The sequence below is a fragment of the Mesoplodon densirostris genome, chromosome 5, assembly GCF_025265405.1.
Source record: "Mesoplodon densirostris isolate mMesDen1 chromosome 5, mMesDen1 primary haplotype, whole genome shotgun sequence".
NCBI lineage: Eukaryota > Metazoa > Chordata > Mammalia > Artiodactyla > Ziphiidae > Mesoplodon > Mesoplodon densirostris.
Window position 1 is genome coordinate 15664302 of NC_082665.1, and position 23941 is coordinate 15688242.

General features: G+C 36.5%; 1 protein-coding gene across 9 annotated transcripts in view; it reads left to right on the forward strand.

Annotated features, from left to right (window-relative positions):
• GRIK1 (glutamate ionotropic receptor kainate type subunit 1) overlaps positions 1 to 23941 on the forward strand; it is a 446198-nt gene that overhangs the window by 394227 nt on the left and 28030 nt on the right. For 8 of the 9 annotated variants that reach the window (XM_060099767.1, XM_060099769.1, XM_060099768.1 and 5 more), the window contains 5 exons: positions 2531 to 2644; positions 4433 to 4636; positions 5373 to 5596; positions 11858 to 11976; positions 16044 to 16261. In XM_060099767.1, coding sequence (XP_059955750.1) covers positions 2531 to 2644; positions 4433 to 4636; positions 5373 to 5596; positions 11858 to 11976; positions 16044 to 16261 — 879 coding nt within the window. The remainder of the gene's footprint in view (positions 1 to 2530; positions 2645 to 4432; positions 4637 to 5372; positions 5597 to 11857; positions 11977 to 16043; positions 16262 to 23941) is intronic. The other variant, XM_060099775.1, reaches the window with a different exon arrangement.

The window sequence follows — 23941 nt, forward strand, 5'->3', positions numbered from 1 at the left end:
CTTTGGGACACCTTTGATTAGAACTACATCAGCAATGATATCTGACCTTCCACACTTTTAGTGAGGTTAATAAAAGAAAAAAAGCCAGATGTTAAGCTGTGGGGTGTATTTGTCTACAATTTCAAGTTTGTATTTTAAAAGGGAGTGATGTTGCAAGGTCATTCAAATATTAGTTTAGGTCCTTTAAACACTTGACATTAATAGAAATAAGAGTTACAGAGAACACATTTCATTACTTAACAAATTGGCTAAAAACACAGTTATTTTCTCCACCTTTCAATACTTAATTAAAAATTAGGTTCCATTCTCCCCAGTGCCTAAGTCAAGCTTTAATTAAAAGCACAGCCAGGGCCCAATTTAAACACAGTCTTCATAGAGTTAGAAGTCAACTGTTCACAACCTAAAGCATAGCTTTGGATGAAAACCAATAGATTCCCAGTTGTGGCTAGCCTGAGATATGTTTCCTGGAAGCGAGGGTCCCTGCCCCCAAAATGTGAGAGTAGGGGTGGAGGTTAGAAGAGAGGAAAGAAAATATTGTCCCCCTTTCTTGGGTTTAAAGTCAGACAAAGAAAATATTCTTTAATCAGCAGACATGTGTTGCATGCATTCTAAGTGATGAACTTCGCTCTTGATCCTGGAAAGACTGAATGGTTATTAAAGGTGTTAACCTACAGCTTAATCCTACCTCTAATACCCTCGCTATAGACAGGATGGAATACTTTCAAATGCAAAATCTACCACAAACCCCCATTTATCTAGACCTGTCTCCTCTGTCACCAACCAACTAGCTCTAATTAAGTATAGAAAGAAGACAGTGAAACTGAAATAGTTCACACCAATGTGTGAATGTGTGATACAGTACTTGCAACTTCCTCAAAGAATTTATATTTCTAAAAAGAATACTTGTCAAGCTAAATGAATTTTCAGCTGCTGCATTTAGGCAGTAAATCAAAGTAAATAAATAGAAAAGGAAAGAAGCCTAACATTCCTACAGGTAAAATTTTATTTAAATATCAGGAAAGCTCTAATGTCTCCATTTTGCTAGTGAGGAAATTGAGCCACAACAGGGTTAATTAACTTGTCCACAGTCACATTGCTGGTAAATTGCAAAATTAGAATCTGGAAAAGAGTATATCTGGAAAGCTCATACGCTGTCCAGCCAGCCAGTGTCCTCCCATTGGAAGAGTATATTTAGAGATCAAGCATAGGTCTACCCTGTCCATCCCAAAGTATGTCCAAGTGTTGGTGTTCCTAAACTGACCCTGTTTTTCATAGCTCCTTTACTTTACCAGCTTATAAATTTCAAAAACATTTCACTAACAATTCCAAGTTCTTTCATAACAGGACAAGCTTAAAAAAATTACTGGGGCAGTTATTCAGATGTCCTTCATTAATGTTTGTGCAGTGCTTATACCAACACTTTCACATGCATCTACTCATTTGATCTGCTCAGCATCCCTATTAAATATTTTATAGTTAGAAAACAAAAGCTCAGAAAGTTTAGTATCTTGTCCAATATCACACCACAACCATTTTTGCATCCCATCTCACTAGGCTGGCAGTAAATGCCTACAGAAGGCTTCAGACAAAGAGCTAGATTCTTTGAGGCTCTTTTCCTAGGTTGTCCCCAGAGGCAAAACAAATCAATATACTTCTACAAGGTCTTATAACCCAGGAATGACTTTGCCACTGGAGGAAATTTGGCTTATTATTTCTGAAAAGAGCAATGGGCTTCACTGACTGCCAAACACAATGATTGGTTCTGTGATAGATAGAAAGATCAATAAGCAATAAAAGTGAATACCTTCACTGAAGGCATTCATGGTCAAGTGAACAAACAAGACAGGTAAACAGATGATAATAATAGAAGAAGGTCCAGAACAGAGGTACAAGGAAGGTATGAACAGAGTACTACTAGTTTTCACAAGAGGCACCCCGACCCAGAACTGGCTCCTCCAGTAAAATAGGCCTAGAACTTACTTTACTGCTCATCCACACTTTTTCTTCTATTTACGTTTCCCTTTTAGATGCCTGATCTCTCCACTATCCATCCTGCCTCTTCCATCCCATTTCTTATACATTTTAAAGGCATTGATATTAATACTTTGGTAACACAAGGTTTGTATCAATAAAATGTAAGCTCCACAAGAAATTTTTATCTCTGTTGTTCACTGCTATGCCCTCCAATGCCTAGAAGAATCCCTGGCATATAAGTAGTTGTTCAACAAATACAAATCCAATACTCATTTTAAAATTCTTAATTTAAAACAGAACATTGAACTTAATCAATTAAAAACAAAAGGACCTCCCCCTACTCCACTCCACATAGCACAAATTTTCTGTTCCATCCACACACTCATTCTTCCATTGTTTTGTTTTCCCATATTTAGTAGCTTCCATTGTGATGCCCTGTTGTCCTCTTCCCAGACTATGAGCTTTTGTGCCTATTCCTGGTGTACCAGGGACCTCTCTTTAGCATAAATGCCATCACTGACTGCCAGCAGCCTCTGATGTAATGTGTTCTGTGTAGATTGGGATTTGGAACTCCAACAGTGGGCTTAACATGACAGATGGCAACAAAGACAGGTCCAATAATATCACCGATTCTCTCGCCAACCGCACGCTCATCGTCACCACAATTCTGGTAAGTTGACTATGTGGAATTCAGGGCATCTTATCCAGACTCTTACTCTAGACCTTGAAGGATTCCTCAACTCTCCTTTTCATGCCAACAACTCTCTCTGTAAATGTCTATGTTTAGTTGGGACACAAGAAGCATATGTTTGTGTGTACCTATAATAGATTGAATTATCAGCTTCCAACATTGTTCTGAAGATCTCCTACCTCCAATCCATTCTCATCTCTGTTTTGCTCTATTCTCTAGCCCCAACCAGCTGGTCTCCCTTGCTCTCTAGCTGCTGGTTGGTTTCAACCAAGGGGAGACTAAGACCAGGGAAGTGAAGGAAGAGACCCAAGGAGATTTCTTCCACTGTTTCCCAACAGTATTGTCAGAACCTCTGTCCTTCATAAATATAGCTTCTATCCTGTCAATGATCCTACCTCCATAGGCTAACTGCACTGGACTCCTGGAACACTGTTTCCTCCCTCTCTGCCTCAGCCCTAGCTTCCTAATTATGCTGGTCCCTGGGTGTCTATATCCCACTGCAATTCTCACCACCATCCCTGTTGCCTCCCTTTGTCTTGCTCATTCCTTTGTAAATAGCCCCTTTATTAACTGCTCTTCAAAAGCCCAGGTAAAAGTACCTCCTATTCTGTGTTGGAACCCCTGTCATGCCCCCATCTAGCAACTGTGCACTCACAAGTTGTTCGTTCTCCCTCTTTGCTCTATCCTAATCTAAGAAGTAAAGGGAGTGGCCGCCTCTAAAATCTTCACTTTTGGACCTTCCTGTTTTGATTTAGTCCATAATGTCAGGCCAATTTATTTCTGAAACAGTTAGCTTCAGAGAATTATTCATCCAAAATGAAAACCGTTTTGTTTTTCTGGTGTCTACTTTCTCTGAAACTTTCTCATGGAAATACAGAATTTTCTACTTCTATCATTTAGTTTGAGGATAAGCCTAAACATAAAGGACAGATCAGTAATGTAGTAACTATTATGATTGTATAAAATAAAATACATTTTTATTTAGTCAAATGAGAAATAATAAGATTATAGATACGTAGACTTAAGGAAATGTCCATTATTCATAGGATAGGGGATTTATCACATAAGCATATAAACAAAGAATTTACGAGATGTGAGCTCTAAGATGCATTCAAATAAGAAAGTGGAACCGATGATAAAAGAAGACATTGAAATGGCCTTTGAATAAGATATCCTGAATGAAACCAAGAAAAAATAGGTAAGTAACAAGGGAATAGTGAAATTGAGATGCAATTTAGCTGGAAAATGAGAAAATTAAAATATTCAGAGTATTTAGTAGACAGGAAGTTTGAAGAACAAGGGAATATATTTGCTGATTTAGATTTCCCTTTTGTAAGTAGGTGAAGCTCATAGATAAAAGCCTGGAGGGAGGGTGGGTCTAGCACTAGAAGCTTGGGTGTGGGCACAGCTGGATGCCAGACATACAGACATCAGATCATTCCCTGCCTTCTCTGCCAGACCTAAAGTTCAAAAATGATTGTGTCTATATGACACCATTCACTCACAGCTCTGCCCTCAGCAGTGGAGGGGAAAAACTCTCAAAGAGAGAGGAGGGAGAGAAATAATATATGAAGTGTTCTATGTTTGTAGAGGATGTACAAAAGATGAGTTTAGCAAAGGCAGAAGGGGAAGTGAGTTTCTTTAGTGTTCTGAAATCTTAAAAATAATTTTCAAATATTTTATATCTTCTGGCTGTTGATAGAGCTTGTGTAAGTAAATTCTGCCTTTCATTATAACAGGGTTTCATATGTGATTTGTTTCATATAGGAAGAACCCTATGTGATGTACAGGAAATCTGATAAGCCCCTGTATGGAAATGACAGATTTGAAGGATATTGCCTGGATCTATTGAAGGAATTGTCAAACATCCTGGGTTTCATTTATGATGTTAAACTTGTCCCTGATGGCAAATATGGAGCTCAGAATGACAAAGGAGAGTGGAATGGAATGGTCAAAGAACTCATAGATCATGTAAGCAAAACTGTACCTCCTACATAGGGGTCTTAAATGTCAAAATAAAAGTGCATAATGAGAAGAAGTAGAAGAAAGGAGAAAAAATGGTTGAGTCAGAGTCAGAAGACATGTTTTATTTATTTATTTTTTTGAATCATAAAAATGGCTTGAAAAGTGGGAGAAAACAACCTACCAATGTAGTTTCCCCACTTAGAAGGGCAAGTAAGGAAATATTGAGGATAAAAATTTATGGGTCCATCCTTCATACTGAAGAATAAACTTGAATGATTCTTAGATTAGATAGAGTTCTGAAGTTTGCAGCTCAGAACAAAATCTCATCGACTACTTTTATGATCTAGCTGCTCATTTCTTACTTTTCTCACATGCCCTTTTTTAAAGACATTCTTCTGCAGCTTTTTCCCCCCATTTAGTTCCAGAATATGTATGTGTGTGTGTATATATATATATATATATATATATATATATATATATATATATATATATATATATATATACATATATGTCGTGGTGTGTGTGTGCTTCACACTGTCTGGTTTCTCTTTGCTAATGAATACTATTTTGTAAACATAACTGTGTAAATCAACTGTTTTTATATTAGAGTCAATCAGCATGGAAGCTTTTTGTGTGAGAAGAATTTGGAGTTCAGAATAGGAATCAGGAGAACCAGGAAAAGTCTAGACGTTCACCAGGAAGGTAGACAACTAAGGTGACAAGTTCAAACTTGCTTTTGCAGAGGGCTGATCTGGCGGTGGCTCCTCTTACCATCACTTACATGCGGGAAAAAGTCATAGACTTCTCCAAGCCCTTCATGACCTTGGGCATCAGCATTCTCTACCGCAAGCCCAATGGCACCAATCCAGGGGTCTTCTCCTTCCTCAACCCTCTCTCTCCTGACATTTGGATGTATGTGCTCTTAGCCTGTTTAGGAGTCAGTTGTGTACTCTTTGTGATCGCAAGGTAAGCTGGAGAACTACTAAACTTACAACAGATCTATGTCAGTCTCAGGTTGACATGTATGCTCTAGAGGTAGACAGAAATCAAGAACTTCAAAGTATTCTTTTAGTTTTGCCTGGTGTTCTATTCTGTCAAGTTCTCCCTCATAAAAGCCACTCTATAAATGAATATCTTCTAATTATTCATAAGGGTAATTTTAAAAGATAATAGGAAGACAATTTTATATATTATATTAATTTAATTTTATCAGTACTTAAAGCAATGTAAAATGGTTATTTATCCATTTTTCCCTAAATTATATTACCACAAAAGCAATAGCTCAACTACTAAATCTAAAATGTTTCAATAGGAAAGAGAAAAATCGTGTCCAGATTCTTGATCCCTGGAATATTTGCAAATATTAAGCAAAATAGAAAAAAGTTAGCTAGGAATTGTTGTAGCAAATAAGAAGCACTGGATCAAACAAGGTTTTGAAATCCTCAGGAATAAAAACAAATACTTTGAAAATTTTATAAAATTTATTTTTAAAAAAATTAGACAGTTAACAAGAGAATTCTGGAAATAACAATAAAAAGAAAGAGTAGTTATATATCCGGTCTGGAGGCATGAAATCTTTATGCTACCCTGATGATTCAGTTTAGATTTTATTTTCTGAGATAACCCTACATTTCACCATTCTGCTACACAGTTTTTCAAAGGATTGTTATACCATTCAGTAGATCATATTTTCTAAATACCTTTGATACTGCATTGGAAACACAGCTTCTTTATCTTTCTGTTGGCTTAGACAGTTGATATCCCTAGACAAACCCTGTAAAAAAAATAATTGCTTTGTTATGTCCTCTACTCATTTTCAATCTTTTTCATCCTTCAACCAAACTCAGTGAACTTTTTCTCTAATCAATTTTTGTTTTCCCTCCAGGAATTTCTAAGAGAAATCTTTCTTCATGCTAGTTCTTTGTCACTGTTCACTGTATGGTTTTGATTAATGCCAGATAACTCTTTCCCTAGCATAATTATAAAGAAAGCTGGGAAAAATAGCCTAGTTTGGAAAGGTCTTACAGATCCATAAAGCAGACATAGTAAAAGCAAATAAATGTGTGCTCTTACGTGTGGGTGAGTCACATATGTTCAATATGAAATGAATGTTTTGAAGTTCTCTATACTTCATAATGTGTACCATTACCAAATCCTAGACTGTTTTCCAAATTTTGTCCAGATATTAAGTTTCTTTTAAATAATGACCAAAGCTTTCTTTCCATGTGTCTTACCTCAGAAAATAGTATATTGTCAGTATGTAGAATGATACTATCCTTTGATACATTAATACTCAATCAGTGGTTCTCAACTAGGAGAGATTTTATCCTACAGGGAACATTTGGCAATGTCTGGAAATAGCTTTTGATTGTTACAACTGAGGGTGGAGGATGCTACTGGTATATAGTAGGTAGAGTCCAGGGATGTAGCTAAACATCCTACAGTGTGCAGGACAGCCTTTCCCCTACAACAAAGAATTACCCCAAAATGTCAATAGCATCAAGTTTGAATAACCATGCTCTAAATAATTAAAGATGATAGTGCTTTGAGTATCAAATTTTCAAAGATGAATCACTCACCTTTGGAGGGGCATTTCTCATTAATGGCTCGTAAGTGAAATGAATACTGCCATAGAATGGCCATTGAATAAATGACCACCTTAAAGTGATGTACTCTCTAACAATAAATTAGAAATCTTGTGTTGGTTGTTGTTCCATTCCTCTATTCAGGGACCATACCTGCTGGATGATTCTAGGGCTAGTAGAGCAATCCAAGCAGCAGAGGACAACAGAGAAGTGAGTTTCCATATTCCCCAGCTCACTTCTTTGTCTAAGCAGTGATGCTAATGACTAGAATAGGCAAGACAATGTTGATGAGCAAGTAATTACATTATTTATCACACTGACTTGACCAAAATCAGTGAAAGAAAAGAACATGTCAACAGCAACCAGAAATTCTCACAAGTATACAGGTTGAAAGTACTCTTTTACATTTGACACCAAGTGTTCCTTTAAATGGCCTTATTTTTACCCCCAGAATATGTCAAAATAATGTAGCATTCAGTAGTTTTCCCCTCCTCATTTTGTCTGTTCCTCTATAAGCTCCTGATGAACCAGAGCCCTACATTTTCTAACTTCATTCTGTTTCAGTTAAGAAAGCAGCCTCCTTTCTCCCCTAGTCAATACTATCCACTCAACATTCCTACTCACCAAGTATCATTTATAAACCAGCTCTTTTTATTTAGCTTATTCTCCTTGTCACTCCCTTCTCACTGCCTTTCCTCTCACTCCGGGTCTTGGGGAAGTGGAGGTGTCATGCATCAAATGCAAACTTGCAAACAGCATGGTGGTAAAACATAGAAAATATAAAAAGTAACTCCCTGCAGTGCACAGGTGCACTATCATGGGGATTGTACTCTCAGTTACATTCAGCTTCTCCACAGTTTTGAATCCATTCCTGCCTCTACGTCATAAAGCCACTAAATATATTTTGGAGGTGATTCCCAAAGACAAAATCCTGATCAAACAAATGTGCCAATTCACTTTTACTTCCCACCATCATAGCTTGAACTTGGTCACTCTGCATCAATAAGCTAATATGTAAAATGACTTTCTGTTACCACCTTAGTGGTTTGCATTCAAAGTTAGTGAAATAGAAATGAAAAACAGCTAACCTCCTAATCATCTTTAGCTCTAGAGAGGTTTTGAATTTGCTTTTTGAAATATACCCTTTCTTGTCTTTTTAAAGGGGAAAAATAAAGCCCATCACTTCATTTAGGCTAATGCTCTCACTAGACAGAGACTTACAAACCATTTGCTGAAGTGAATTGAATTTATAGTTAGACAAGCTAAGGAAAGCCATATAATTTTTTTAGTTACTATGACTTGTTATAAATGTGCATGCCAGTGTTTTGTTTTGTGGTTGACATTTTTTAAATTACTTTTTGTAAAGTATTTAATCCCAAGGAATTATAGCCACCATGAACACACAATTTAGATAGACCAAATATCCAAATATAATGTCTGATTACATCTTATAATTTATGCTCATCTTCTTAAAATGAACATTTTTTAAGTTGGCTTCTGGCAAAGAAAAATCAAGAAAACCTTTGACTATAACTCTATAGTTATAATACAAACCCAACAGTTATGCTACAAGATCGAACAGAGCTTCCTACATTAAAAGATGAATAGATCTCCCTCTTCTTGATACAGCCTAATATCTATTCTCAGCCATAAAAAGAATCTCTTAATTAGAAATCTTCAGTATGACAGGCATTTTATATCTTCCATTCAAGTAAAAGCCTGGCATATATAAACATAAAACCAAAATGAACCTCTGTATTTCAATATAATGTTACTCTTCTATGTGCAAATTTTAACATAAATTCTAAACACATTTGTCCCTTTCTCTGTCATTTCACTAAAAATCAGTATCAGTTGAAGATAGCAGCTTCAGAATATCATTGGTGTGGGTCATGTATTAATCTTTCTCCCAGACTTCCTGGTGCTGACATTACTGTCACACTAGCTATCTTTAAGCAGGCGTTAGGAATTTCAAGCTGAAATATCTACATCTGGTAGGCAACAGGTAGGTCTATTGCATTATGAAAAGTCAGTGTCTTACAACACAGCAGCAAATCACTATTTAATATTCCTCAGTCCACACACTCTCCAAGTCACTCAGAATCTCAGAGAGAAAGAATCTAAAATATCTCTGCAGAGCAGGCAGAACCACATTGCTGTTTAGACAGTTTTCTTTTTTGCCATAGAAAATTAGATTAATTGTTCACTTAGAACTGCAAAGTATGAAATACTGAAAAAAGACCAAGTTAGATGCGGCATTCCAAAGAGAAAAGTGGTGATCTCATTCATCAGAGCATATACAGGGGAGAAATGTCAGAATATCAGGGGGCTGGTGGTTGCCAGGTTTTATGATCTGTTTAGAGAAACTCCTTCTTTTGAATGCATAATCTGCCTAATTTATTGCACTTAATATTTTTATATTATTGTACAAGTGACAATGATATTGTTTAAGTAACGGCATCTTTACTCTGTGTACTGCTTCAATTAGTAGGTTCATTAATACTGGTATTCAGTTCTTCAGCTCAGCAAACTACTATGGTTATAAGAGAGTATAAATTCAAAACTTAATTATATTGTTGAAACAGTAATTAAAATGTATTGGCATGGCATTGTCAATGAAAGCTATATTCATAAGCTTCACAGGAGCCTGCACTGTGTGCCCTGCAGCTGTGGAGAAGGTGCAGTAATGATTCAGATGCCATTACTGGGGGATAAACTACGAGACTGTTATCCCAGTCTCCCTAAGCCTTGATGAGGAGATGCTGTATACTTTTCAGAAGGTGTCTGGGGGGTTAGAGAATGGTTTTTCATTAAGAGGAACTGTCTGCCCAGTTCCTTGTGCATGATTCACAGTGCGCCCTGCTTTTCGCTTTAGATAATGTATTCACTTTAATACCAACTCTCCCCAAGTGTCAGCAACCTGCTATTGTTTACTGCTGAAACCTTATGTCTGGAGAGCATTCCATATGTTCTTATTGGCTTTATGGTGTTTTAACATTACTACTGCTTGCATTAAAAGACCCAATTGCAAACGGCAAAGCTTCCAGTGCTAAGGACTACTGCATTTAATCATTTCCAGATCACTTTGCAGAACACCTGCTAATGTCTTTTTGGAAAAACAAGTGCCCCTTGGAAGGATAGTCCTAAAAAATAACCACAGAGCAGGGAGCTCCTTGGGCTTTAGACAGATGTTTAGAAAACAGAGGATGAACCAAAACTCTTCAGTTCCTCAAAATTTTTTTTTTTTTTTTTTTTTTTTTTTTTTGCGGTACGTGGGCCTCTCACTGTTGTGGCCTCTCCCGTTGTGGACCACAGGCTCCGGACGCACAGGCTTAGCGACCATGGCTCAGGGGCCCAGCTCAGGGGCCCAGCCGCTCCACGGCATGTGGGATCTTCCCGGACCGGGGCATGAACCCGCGTCCCCTGCATCGGCAGGCGGACTCTCAACCACTGCGCCACCAGGGAAGCCCTCAATTTTTTTATTTTAACACACCCTAGAGATATCTGGATTCCCTCTTCTTTAAAAATAAGGAAACGGGCCTCCCTGGTGGCGCAGTGGTTGAGAGTCCGCCTGCCGATGCAGGGGATACGGGTTCGTGCCCCGGTCTGGGAGGATCCCATATGCCGCGGAGTGGCTGGGCCCGTGAGCCATGGCCGCTGGGCCTGCGCATCCGGAGCCTGTGCTCCGCAACGGGAGAGGCCACAACAGTGAGAGGCCCACATACCGCAAAAAAATTTAAAAAAAAATAAAAAATAAATAAAAATAAAAAATAAAAAAAATAAAAATAAGGAAACTGAAGCCGGTGAGCTTAAGTTACTTATTCAAGGTTGACTTCCTAACTAACGAGGGTTGGTGATCAGGTGACCACAATTCACAGTTCTAGAAACAATTCAAAATGAATCTACAGGAGTGTCTGAACCTAAAACTCTCCATTGAGACATGCTGTGTCCTTAACACTAATGAACACCTGTGCCTGGGCCAGGATACTTCTAAGTTTGAACTTTATCTCTTCATTTAAGGATTGTGATTTTTATCTTCATATACAATCATAAAAACATTAATACATCCCAATCCGGACATTCGTTTTGTTTATTAATTGTTTCAAACTTGCAGCTCCTTTGATGCATTATGAAATCACTAGACTACATAGACTCCTTTAAACTTCTATCCATAGATACCTCTTGAAGCCCAGTCACCCCTCTGTTTTTGTGCCTTCCACAGCACCTAGCAACACAGAATCTTGATACTGTAGCTGGTATCCAACAGTGTGTGTGTCACTGTCATTGCTACTTTGTGGGGTAAATACTCAGGATGAGTGAACCTCTCTTTAACAGTCCATCTAGTTGTTCAGTAAAATGGAAATGAGTGAAAACTCAGAACAATTTAGTAGACATAAATCTGAGGAGTACAGTTCCATACAACCAATGGGCTTTGCCTACAACTCAGAAGTCTGATAAATATAATGTCTAAAGTCTCCTTTGCACTTTGCCCACCAAAGCTGTAAGTTTATGAATATGGCCTACTGTTTGGTTTGATGTGTCCATCATTAGCTGTTGGATGTTCTGCATTGTTCAGCGGGTTTTCACTGGTGCCACATATATTTATCTCATGTTTACAGACTGTTTCTGTTAACTACCACAGGTTTACACCCTACGAGTGGTATAACCCCCACCCATGCAATCCTGACTCAGACGTGGTGGAAAACAATTTTACTTTACTAAATAGTTTCTGGTTTGGAGTTGGAGCTCTCATGCAACAAGGTACAAGGTTGCGCATCTTTGTCACACACATCCCACAGTCTGCTGACAGGTTTTCATGCTGGCAAATTCCACCAAGAAGATAAAGGGTAGGCTAAAAACTATCTCAGGAATCAAAAAGATAGAACCCGGCTTCCTAGACTGTTCTAAAAATAAAAAAAATATGACAGAAATGAAACTCCCTTGTTATATATCTAAAATAAGACTTACTATTAAGCAATGAACACAAATTTTCCTAGAGGGAAAGAAGGGATAAATTACCTTAGAAACTGTTTACAAATTGCCAAAGATGGAGATATCAGTCTTTTCCTAACTTCACAAGTTAGAGGTTGAAAAGGATTAAAGTTTGAATCCTTTGAAAATTAGGTTGACTTACATTCTTCCAATAGCTCACCTAAAACTGTTACCTAATTACCACTCTGACAGACCCTGCTGGGATTCATCTTAGCTTCCCAGTAACTTTTTACGATCTCCTTCAGTTGGTAACCATAGCAACAGTAAACTGGAGAAGTTGGGGGAAATGAAATTCAAACCATAGAAATGTAATATATTTTATACATTTTCTATGATTTGGAAGACTTTGATTTTTGTGGTGAGGGAGGAGTGAGTTGTTTTAACCTTTGGAAGAAATCCAACTCTTTTGTGGATTTTCCTCAGCTTTGATTCCAGACGTATGGTCTAGAAAACCCTTCTCAAGATAAGTGCATTAATTTAAGAAAATCATAAGTCACAGATGCTATTGTGTTTGGAATATCTTCTCATTTGACAACAAGTTGCAAAATAAATTGGCAAAGGAAATTTCAACTAGGATACATATTAAAGATGTTTGTTACTTAGGTGTGAACCCTAAGGCTTTTCATGAGGGAGTTGTTATCATCTACTCAAAATGTATATAGTCTGTCTCTAAAAATTCCAGGGAGAGAGAGCAAGGGTTTCTAGTGTGGAAATACAAAATAATTAAGGAAAGTGAGTAAAACCTCTCATCATGCAATTAAGTGTAGTTTATTCAGGCACTGCCAAGTAGGTGTAGACACAGTACCTGATTTACTAGAAGCCACTTGCATGAGTTTAGAGCATAGCACTGAACTATAAATCCTGCAGGAAAACTCATTAGACGACATATACTGCTTTACTACTGCATTTAGTTTTTAAGGCATTTACCTTGTGAATTACTTTCAAAGAGTTAAAGAGACTCCCCTCTTTCCCTATAGCTTGCCTTCCTGTGCCATTATAATAGAAAAATATAGACTTGGGTTTCACAGAGCACACAGCAAGTCCGTGCATGTACATATGACTGCGACTGCCTTCTGTCATATGAGTGTACCTGTCCCTAAAATTTCTCTTTTATATTCTACCTGTTTGGAGTTTCCCATCATCCACAGCAAACCGTGGGATGCAGTGTCTGCTAGTTAACACTACCTTGGGTACGTGACAGTCAACCCCAACCAGACTCTGCTTGTTTTTCAAGAAGTTTAAAATATTTGTCAGGTGAAACAAATATTGCAATGTAAAAATTTGCTGTACTGGTGACTGTTAATGCATTTGTCCTTAGCATGTGGCATTGGACCAGGTAGCTAACTTATGTATTGACTGTTGTGCTCTTGTTAGCAGAAGCTTATCACTGTACTCAATTGGAAATAATTTTGTTTAATTTCTTTTTTAATGTGATGATCAGGCTTTCTCTTTTCTACAGAGCGTGAGCAAAGTCTGGATCAGGATTGGCTGTCATGTCTGCCATAAAAGGCAGTAAAGAGACTTCAGCAAGTATTGTCTCTCATCCCAAATATTTTCTAATGATGTTTTATTCTGCTTTTATTACTTTCATAACTTCATACTCTAGAGTTCTGAACTTAGAGAAATCATCTCTACTTGAGCGAAGTCATTTCTAAGTACGTAAATTAATGTTGAGAGTCATGAAAGTCACAAAATTGTGTGAAATTTTTTTAAAAGATGAAATGTTGAGAAATATAATTAATACCATCTACCAAGGGTTTGAAATGTAACCTGAGTAGGTTTCTACAAATTATTTTTAAGTTCCAAGTCCACTTCATCTAAAAGTATAAATATGTATTAGTTTAAAGTGTGATAGATGTGAATTTATCATTACATGTCAACAGCTGGTTATCGGTCTGTCCAGTTTTACTGCCATATAATACATAATTATACAAATAATAAATAAAAATCTGATCTTTTCACAAATGCAGCCAAATAAAATAAGGATAAATTTACAGCAGAAAATCTATACCTATAAGCTAAGAAAATATATCTACTAACTATATTACCTATTTCCTATGGCTATTTTATGAAATAAATGGTATTTTAATGATAGCCAATGAAAAATCTAAAATAATATCACACTGCCACAAGGCTGCTAGATCAATGAAGTACAAAGATATGAAACAAACTTGGGCATTACACACACACACACCCACAGGCATATAAATCCCATTAAACTGAAAGATTAAAACAAGAGAGCAACAAACTATTCTACTAAATTCTTAGAGGCAATTTAATGAAAACTGCTATAACTCAGAGTATTATTACACACCCAAATTCAAACAAACAAACAAAAGAAGGAAATGAAAACCACAGTGAAGCCATTAACCTCATTAAAACAATAAAGAACAAAGATACCTAATAGCTTTAGAAGAATACATCTAACTCAAAGTCAAGAAACTCTGCCAACCTTTATCTGCTTACCATGAGCTGGCTTTGATTTCATGGGCAATATTTGTATCTGTTTATAGATTAAACTTGAGCATAAACTCATGTATTTGTAGATTCATAAACTCCTATTTCCCTTTCTATCTTAAGCCATTAACTACAAAACTTCAAATCACCCAATCAGAATAGTGAAAGACTCCTTTAAACCAGGTAATTCACCTGCTGGACTTCATACTTTGGATTTTTTAACTTAGGGTTTTTCCCTTTCACTTTTTAACTGGTCCCATAAACTCTAACATTCCTCCGACTTCATGGAGGAAATGCTAAGTACAGAACCAATGGTGAATTTCAAGCAAGCAGATTAACCAAAAATCCATCCATGAATTGATAATATTGGGGTAAGTGCTGCATATACCCTTCTGTCCCTTTTGATTCTACTGTTGGATTTATGGCCTTCTATAAGTTTGATCAAAAGTTTTGAGCTAGAGAGTTTTCACAGATATTTGTCCTTTGTGTAGGTAAACTTCACACATGTACACTTTCTTTAAGAGAGAAAGGTTTTCTTGGTAAATACATTAAATTCCTCTATATTACCTTTTTACAAATAATCAGGAATCATCTGATAACATCTAAAATGTATGTTCTTACCAGAAAAGGCCCCCTTCCACCTGCAAAACAGCCAGTCTTTGAAGTATAATTAAAAAATAGTACTTTATTTGAGGACAAAATTGTGCCTTTTCAGTGAATATATTATTTTCAGTTAAATAAGAATCCACTTTAAAAAAAATTTTGACTTCAAAAGTAACATAAAACAATAAAAAATGATTCATCTACTGTCAAATATGGCTGCATCCAATTTCATTTGATTTGTAAAACTCCAGTGTTTTATTAAAGTACATGTGATAAATGACATGATATGTTAATCTTTTGAAAGTCTCTCCCATTCTTTAAGATTAAAAAAAATAAATTAGCATTTCAAAGCTTTCACAGTTGTACAACATAGAACATTTTATTTCACACAATAAGATGCATATCAGACAGTAAGAAAAGGCCAGAAGTCTGGGATTGACTTTTCAGCAGAAACAAGCAAACAAATTCAAATCTAAGCAACTAAACTATCTATAAATTTTAAACATAGAATATCTTAGGGTTAAAACCATTTAATACCTTCAAATGTCAACAAATCACATTTTAAACAGCAGCATTGATAAATGATAAAAGATCATTTAGATTTTGCTTCATTTTCTAAAAAATGCATCTATTCACCTACATGAAAGAGTAAAACCTTGATAGATTTATAGTTTTGTGTCACAAAAATGCATTATCTCTCTAACCTAGTGTCAAATCATGGGTCTTCCCTAGCCTCCTAACTATTTAACTCTCTTATTCTGACGATACCATCACAGGATCAGAGTTGATGCCCAAAGCTCTATCAACCAGAATAGTTGGAGGGATATGGTGGTTTTTCACGCTAATCATCATTTCATCCTACACTGCCAATCTGGCTGCCTTCTTGACAGTAGAGCGAATGGAATCCCCCATTGATTCAGCAGATGACCTGGCAAAACAAACCAAGATAGAATATGGGGCAGTCAGAGATGGATCAACAATGACCTTCTTCAAGGTAAGGAACTGACAATATATTCTCAGTGGTTATCTCATACTGAGGGGAGGAGGTTGTGGAATGAGAGTCTGTCCAAAAAAAACCAAAAAAATGTTAGACAACATTTTTATAAAATAAAATGTCTAATGACACAATCTGATTACAAGGGACCTAGGTACCCTCAGCTGTCACATAAAACAATTTTTTCAGTGCCCATCTAGGTATCATTCCCTCTATCCCCAATTGAGTACACTCAGATCCACAGGTCAGTATCTTCAATATCTTTTCTTGTCTTTATACCCATTAATTAATCACTCGTGTATAGAAGCCACAAAAGTAAAGATTACTTAACTTTTAATTATGACAATCAGAATGCTTGAATATCTTTGTTTTGTTCTTCCTGTTCTGTACTGGATGAGACAGGAGCAGATGATAAGTAAATGTGTTGATACTGGCATTTATTTGGAAAATTAAAACCAAAAATATCCCAGTGGACTCCAGTCTAATATTGCATTTGCACCAATGGGGACAGTGCTCCCAGCGCAGCCTGAAGCCTTCCAACAGCCTGGAGTGTCTCCCGAGGCACCAAAGGAGAGTTAAGTTAGAATCAATATGGTTTTAGTGTCAAGTGCATTTTGTTGTTCAAGTCTTTTTAATTACTTATCCAGAGTAATGAAACTGATTTCCACCTTGCTTATGGAATAAGCTGCAGTATTTTTATTATCAAATCTCAGATACTATATATCCCATGGGGGAAAAATGTATTATAATAGATCCAGGGAATTTTAAAGATGACAAAAAACCTTAGAGATAAGAAAGTTCAGCCCTTCACCCTACTCATGGAGAGAACAAAACCCATAGAAGCTAAATTATTTGCTCAAAATTATACACTTGGTTTATGATGTAGCCAGGCTAGAACCTTCTTGTAAGAGGTACTTGTGCATGTGAAAAAAAGTAAAACAGCAACTGTAATCAGAATAAACTCTAAAAACACCTTTGTCAATGTTTCACATCCGGATTACTGAAAATGAAGTTGTCACCCAAGGTTTGAGAGGACTACTTTGACTTGTGAAGAGTATTAATTTAGAGACAAAAAACTAAGGGTAAAAAAAAAGGGAACACTTCTTTGTATAACAGTATTAGTTCACCAAAATATGTATTACTTATGCAGTAAATGCAGTTTAACATTAACAATAATAATAAATAAACAAATAAAAACTTACTTGTTTTAGGAGTAAACTATACCCAGAGGTTTATAAAAAAAAGAGTAATGTAAAAAGTTAGGATTTTTCTTTTCCTCTATGTTAGAAAAAAAGATGAGTTTTAAACTTTTTTTTTATTTTAAGAAATATGACATTGATTTCATGAAGGCATAAAGTGTGGTGATTGTTTCTTCTTTGGACAAGTGTTGTTTTCAGGACAAATGACATTAAATGTATGGCTTTCCAACTTTCTGAAAGCTTGAATTTTCCTAAAATCAGTACTGTAAAGAAACACGTTACCCCCAGCTAGTAATTCATCACAACACTTGTCAGAAACCAGGAAAATTACCTGCAAGGCATATAGGACAGAGAGATACTGCCAAAGTAGAACGGAGTATGTCTGAAAAAAAATCTGAAATGATTTACCTCTTTCACCAGTATCAAAAAGTTTTAAAGTATTGGCAAATGGGTGAGTAGAGGTAGAGGAGATTCTACTACTACTAAGATGCACATTATAAATATAAAAGAGGGAGAGGTTACCCTTTGAAAAAGTCATAGATCTGACTTTGCCACTGTGCAAACAATCAGTGTATTCACAAAGTATCCTTTAATCTCATTTTGATTTGTCTCTGTTCACATACCTTTGAATATAAAGGGTGCTCGTTCCCACATTTCCTGGCAGGACCCTAGAGTGACCACATTAAGGTGTGCTTGGATATTGCATTTCCCTGAAATAATTATATGCTAATCTCACAACTGTACTAGCTCATAACTGCACACTCTGTTCCTAAATGCTTTACATACGTTATTTCATGTTATCCTTATAAAGGCCAACTGAGAGAAGAGCTAATATTATCCCCATTGTATGATGAGGAAAATTAGGTAGAGCTCAGTTAAATAACTTGCCAAAAATTTATAAAGCTACTGATGGAAGAGTCAGGGTTCAGAGAAACTTCAGGGAGTTCTAGAAGTTCTACCCTCCTTGAGGGTAGATAATTGGTCTCTTTTGTTTGTCATTATATCCTCAGAACCTAAAACAGTACCTGGCACATACTAGGTACATAGTAGGGATAGCAAGCACTCAGAAAATATGTTTTTAATAAATGAACAAATACACTACTGAAATCTAAGAGAGATGGATTCTATCAGAGGAGGAAAAGAGAGAAGGAGGAAAGGAGGGAGGAGAGAAAGTATCTTTGTTCAGGCTGCTATAACGAAACACCACAGACTGGGTACTTTATAAATAACAGAAATTTACTTCTCACAGTTCTGGAGGCTGGAAGTCAAGATCATGGTTGAATGAGAGCTCTCTTCTAGGTCGCAGATTTTATGCTGTGTCCTCACATGGTGGAAGGGGCATGGGTCTCTCGGGACCCTCTTTTATAAGGGCACTAATCCCATTCATAAGGGCTCCATTCTCATGACTTAAACACCTCCCCAACGCTTCACCTCTTCATATCATCATTTTTGAGGGTCAGGATTTCAACATATGAATCTGGGGGGACACATTCAGACCATAGCAGGAAGGATACATAGAGATACACAGAGGAAGAGACACTGTCCTATGTTCCTCGATTTACAAGTTATCTTGTAGCCTAGCAACAAGAAGAGATTTATTTGCAAAAAGAGAACAAGGACTAAATCCGATTTAGTTTTCCCCTTGAGGGAGGCAAGATGTCAGAAAGCTTCAGAGGGATACACACTCGGCATTTTTAAGCTGGATTATTCTGCAAGTGAAAGAAATGTTCCAGCCTTTTAGCTCTCAGGGTAGTTCTACCCTGCCAATGAGTGACAGCAGTTAAGGTCAAAAGGACTCAGTTTTGACCTGGTTCTACTTTAATGAATCACTGTCATTGAGGCTTCCCTCCCTCCCTTTCTCTGTTAATCAAAGACAGTATCCTCTCTTAAGCTGTTGAATCAATAAGGAAAGCTGCCTTTGCCTGGTCTAACCTAGCACATTCTGATCTACTATTGGGGCATAAGCCTTACTCACATGGGTCCCATCTCCATTCAATCACAAGGAAACTTCTAATAAGAAGCATTTTTTTCATCACACAGTGTAACTAAAGTGCTTTTGTCCCCCCAGCACCCCAAAAATATCCCTTTGGCACATCCAAATCATGAACCTGTCTCTTTGCTTTCAAGATGATTCTAAGTTGTTTTACAGCTGAAGAATAGGCAGTCACAAGGAGGAAAGGACTATGGAAGTTACCAAAATCCATAAACAAACAAAATACACTAACCCCTCATATGTGGTCTCTTGGTCACAATCGAGGGATGTTTTTAGTGAAAGCTCTGCTTGAAAAATGTGACCAGAAGTTGCTCACTAAAATTTCCATCCAAAGCCATTGACTTTTTTTTTTCTAGACTTTGTTTTTCTTACAGAGAACAAGACCTTAGATTTCAGATATGGATATTTGATTTTCAACATGAAAAAAAAAGTGTTTTTTTTTTTTTTAATAGCTCAGGTGAGGTTTCACTATCCATCATCTGAATTCAGGCAAGGCTGAGGGAATAAACTGACATTTATTAAGCAACTGCTGGGTCAAGGTACTTCATGTCTGAGACAAGGGAAGCTGAAACAGTTTTCCTTCATTGAGTCATTTGTATGTAGAACAACCACAGTGATCACCGGGGACTGTATTTACACAAAGAACTGGGATTAAATCGTAAATTCAATTACAAATACATTCACAAGGCTTTACAGATGGACACCTCAAGATCCTGGCTGATGCCCATGAAGAAAAGAACAATTTTAAGTTTTGTGGCCAAGGACACTTAGTTAATGATGCTTATTAAACATTACACTTCCTCAAGGTCATCTGCACCCTGAATCTTAAAGACTATGGATGATATAATGCCTATTTGGTGAAAAGGTGTCATTCACCAGTAGACCAATTACCGGGTCAAAGTTAAAGAGAGGCAGAGTGTTTCATCGACTGTCGAAGATATTTTAGGAGATCCTCCAAATATCGGAACCATTTATTTGTCCTTGGCTAACAATTTTAAATAGAATCTTTTTATAACTCAGTATACCAGTAATTCAGAACTTCAAGAGACTTCATTTAAGAGATTTTTAAACAAACTCCCTTTGATTTTCTACTCAGGATAATACTAATTAATAATATGATATTAATTATATTGGTTTTTCATCTCTCTGCTGCTGAATTGCTTGGTCCTTTCAATTGTTTCAAAATCTTAAATGATAAAGGCTTTTCCTGCCCTCTCCACTGTCTGAGACCACCCTCAGTATCTTAAGAGAAACACAGAGTAGTCAGTTCACAGTCAAGTTCTGTGGACACAACTTGGGGACAGATTTCCTGAGGCCATTTCCTCTTTTATACCCAAGAACATTGACAGCAATGGCATCCAACTACAACTTTTGATTTTAATATGGAGCACTAAGACACTGATTTTCTCCACATCTCATAAAATGTAGGACATGTGCAAAAATTGTCTTTTCTCCTTGTAATTCTATTAATCACCCTTATGGATAAATGGAATAGCCCAAACTTTGGTCTCACAGTGGTAGTTTATCAACTCATTTTTTTTCCCAGATGAAGAAAGGATTATCATGTAAAAGCTTAAGAACCATTTGAGGCCTGAAAAAATAGATTTCTCAATGTCTCTTGCAAACCATCATCCAAGCGAAATAATGGTTTTAGTTCATTGTTCAGAGATTAGGGATACCAGCCAGTCTTCTCAGGAGTTATGACTATAATAAAATGCTGTGATATAAATTAAAACTTACAGTAAAGTTTTGTTCTAGAACCTAGGTTCAAATTCTGATATTACTGCTTATTAGCTATGTAGACCTTGGTAAGTTATTCCAACCCTTTTGTACCTCAATTCTTCTGTCTGTAAATTGAGGATAATATCTAGCTCAAAATATTATTTTAAGAAATAAATAACTTAACAGAGGTAGTGTGCTTATAATACTATATGACAAATTAGAACAATAAAAATGTTAAATAATAAAAGGGGAAATGTTAATTATGATAATTCTCACCAAAAACATCATCACCATTAACATCCAACCCTTACTCTTAGCTATTAGTCCTACTTTTTTCAATTTTCTGAATTAAAAAAAAAAAAAATACACAACTTTAGTTTGGTCTTTGTTCAGCTTCCTTACTGATCCTGGGAGGTGTGCCTTCTGCTACTGGACAGAAAAGTCCAGAGAGAGTGCCAGTGCCCAAAATCTCAAAGATTTTCAGAGGCCAAGTCAGACAAAGACCTCAGTCCTTGGAAGCTTTGCTGAGCACATACAGGAATTAGCAGAAGAACAACTTCCAGATGGTAGATAAGCAACAGATGGTGAGGCTGCCCTCAGAATTCAGCTGAGAAGCAGAATAAGGCAGTTCAACTCAGTTCAGTTTAATTTATATTTTTCCCAGGATCTCCAATTTGACCAGTTTTTGATGTTGGCACTGTAAGAGATAGGAAGGGGAAGATATAAACTTTTTCAGGGCTTGAAGACCTGAATAACAATAAAGAAACAAGATGCACACAGACCTGTTAAATACAATGCAACCTGTGGTTAAGTAGCATGCATTGTGCAGACAGGAAGTGGTGTGAACATCAGAAGTCCCTGTGAGCCAGAATGGTAGAAAATACTCATGTAAGAAATGCTTCTCAGTAGAAGCTTGCCCTGTAAAAAATCATTATCCTCTCAGACCCAAGTCAGAGGATTACACAGATTAGATCATGATTCAATCTAAAATGACTTGAATAAAATAGGTTTAAAAAAATTGTAACAGACTTGTCATTACTGGTTTCATGGTCTGGGGACTTTGGACCAGCTGTGGGAATGGACTCTCTAACTTTTATAACCTCCTTCCAGAGAGTGGTTAGGTACTATCATTAACCCAAAAGACATTTCAAGAAAGTTACTGAGCACTGCATCAGTGGATGTGAAGCAATGAGACATTATGGGGAGACAAGTTTCAGACAAAAATAGTCATATAATGAAGCACAAAATGAAAGACATTTCACAAACTTCTCTGTATAAGAAGGCACTCTTCACATAAGAGCTATTAGCTGATGTTTGAAAGATCTAGCTAATTTTATCTTCAGTGTCCAAAATGTTAAGTCCCTATAGTTTAAAAATGTATTTGTTTAGGGAGAAATACATGAGGTCAATTAAAGTTAACCTTTTCCAAATCCTGTTATATTGCCTGTAATGGACCAATCTTTAGACAGGAGAAAAACATGAAAAATGTTTTAGCAAAGGTGTTTAAATCCCACTGAGGGAATTTTTTTTAAGGGAACACAAGAATTTATAGCCTAGGAAATTCTGCAAATGTCATAACTTTCTACCAATTCAAGATAAGAGCAAAATCAACTGTAATGATCATATTATATACATTTGAAAGACACAGGCCCCTCACTATAGTACAAATGCTTTCATCTGAGAGTCTTCCTTCAAAGTGATTTTTGTAAATTAACTCATATTTTTTTAAATCCATGAGAATTTTTTTAACATCTTTATTGGAGTATAATTGCCTTACAATGTTGTGTTAGTTTCTGCTGTATAACAAAGTGAATCAGCTATATGTATATGTATATCCCCATATCCCCTCCCTCTTACATCTCTCTCCCACCTTCCCTATCCCAACCCTCTAGGTGCTCACAAAGCACAGAGCTGATCTCCCTGTGCTATGTGGCTGCTTCCCACTATCTATTTTACATTTGGTAGTGTATATATGTCAATGCCACTCTCTCACTTCATCCCAGCTTACCCTCTCCTTTCCCCAAGTCCTCAAGTCCATTCTCTATGTCTGTGGCTTTGTTCCTGTCCTGCCCTTAGGTTCCTCAGAACCTCTTTTTTTTTTTTTTAGGTTCCATATATATGTGTTAGCATACAGTATTTGTTTTTCTCTTTCTGAATTACTTGACTCTGTATGACAGACTCTAGGTCCATCCACCTCACTACAGATAACTCAATTTCATTTCTTTTAATATATTCCATTGTATACATGTGCCACATCTTTATCCATTCATCTGTCAATGGACACTTAGGTTACTTTCATGTCCTGTCATGTAGAAATCCAAACTTATAAAGCAGATATATCAGAGGTGAATAGTTGCCTTAAAAGCAACCATTTCCTCTAACACAAGATCAGATCTATTACTTCATGAAATAATAAATTCTCATGGACACTATTTACAATAGCCAGGACATGGAAACAACCTAAATGTCCATGAGAATTTATTATTTCATGAAATGATAGATCTAATCTTGTGTTAGAGGAAATTGTTGCTTTTAAGGCAACTATTCACCTCTGATATATCTGCTTTATAAGTTTGGATTTCTACATGGCTGATTTCCATGTCTTTGACTGATTTTTAAGGTGTGCTTTTTTTAAAATAGGCATTTATGTAAAGTAAGAGTAAATTGGAGATCAGATTTTAAAATGTAATTATATTTGGTGTTTTATTTGTTCAATAAGCATATATTTACAATATTTATATGATCATTTTTGACAAGATAACAAAA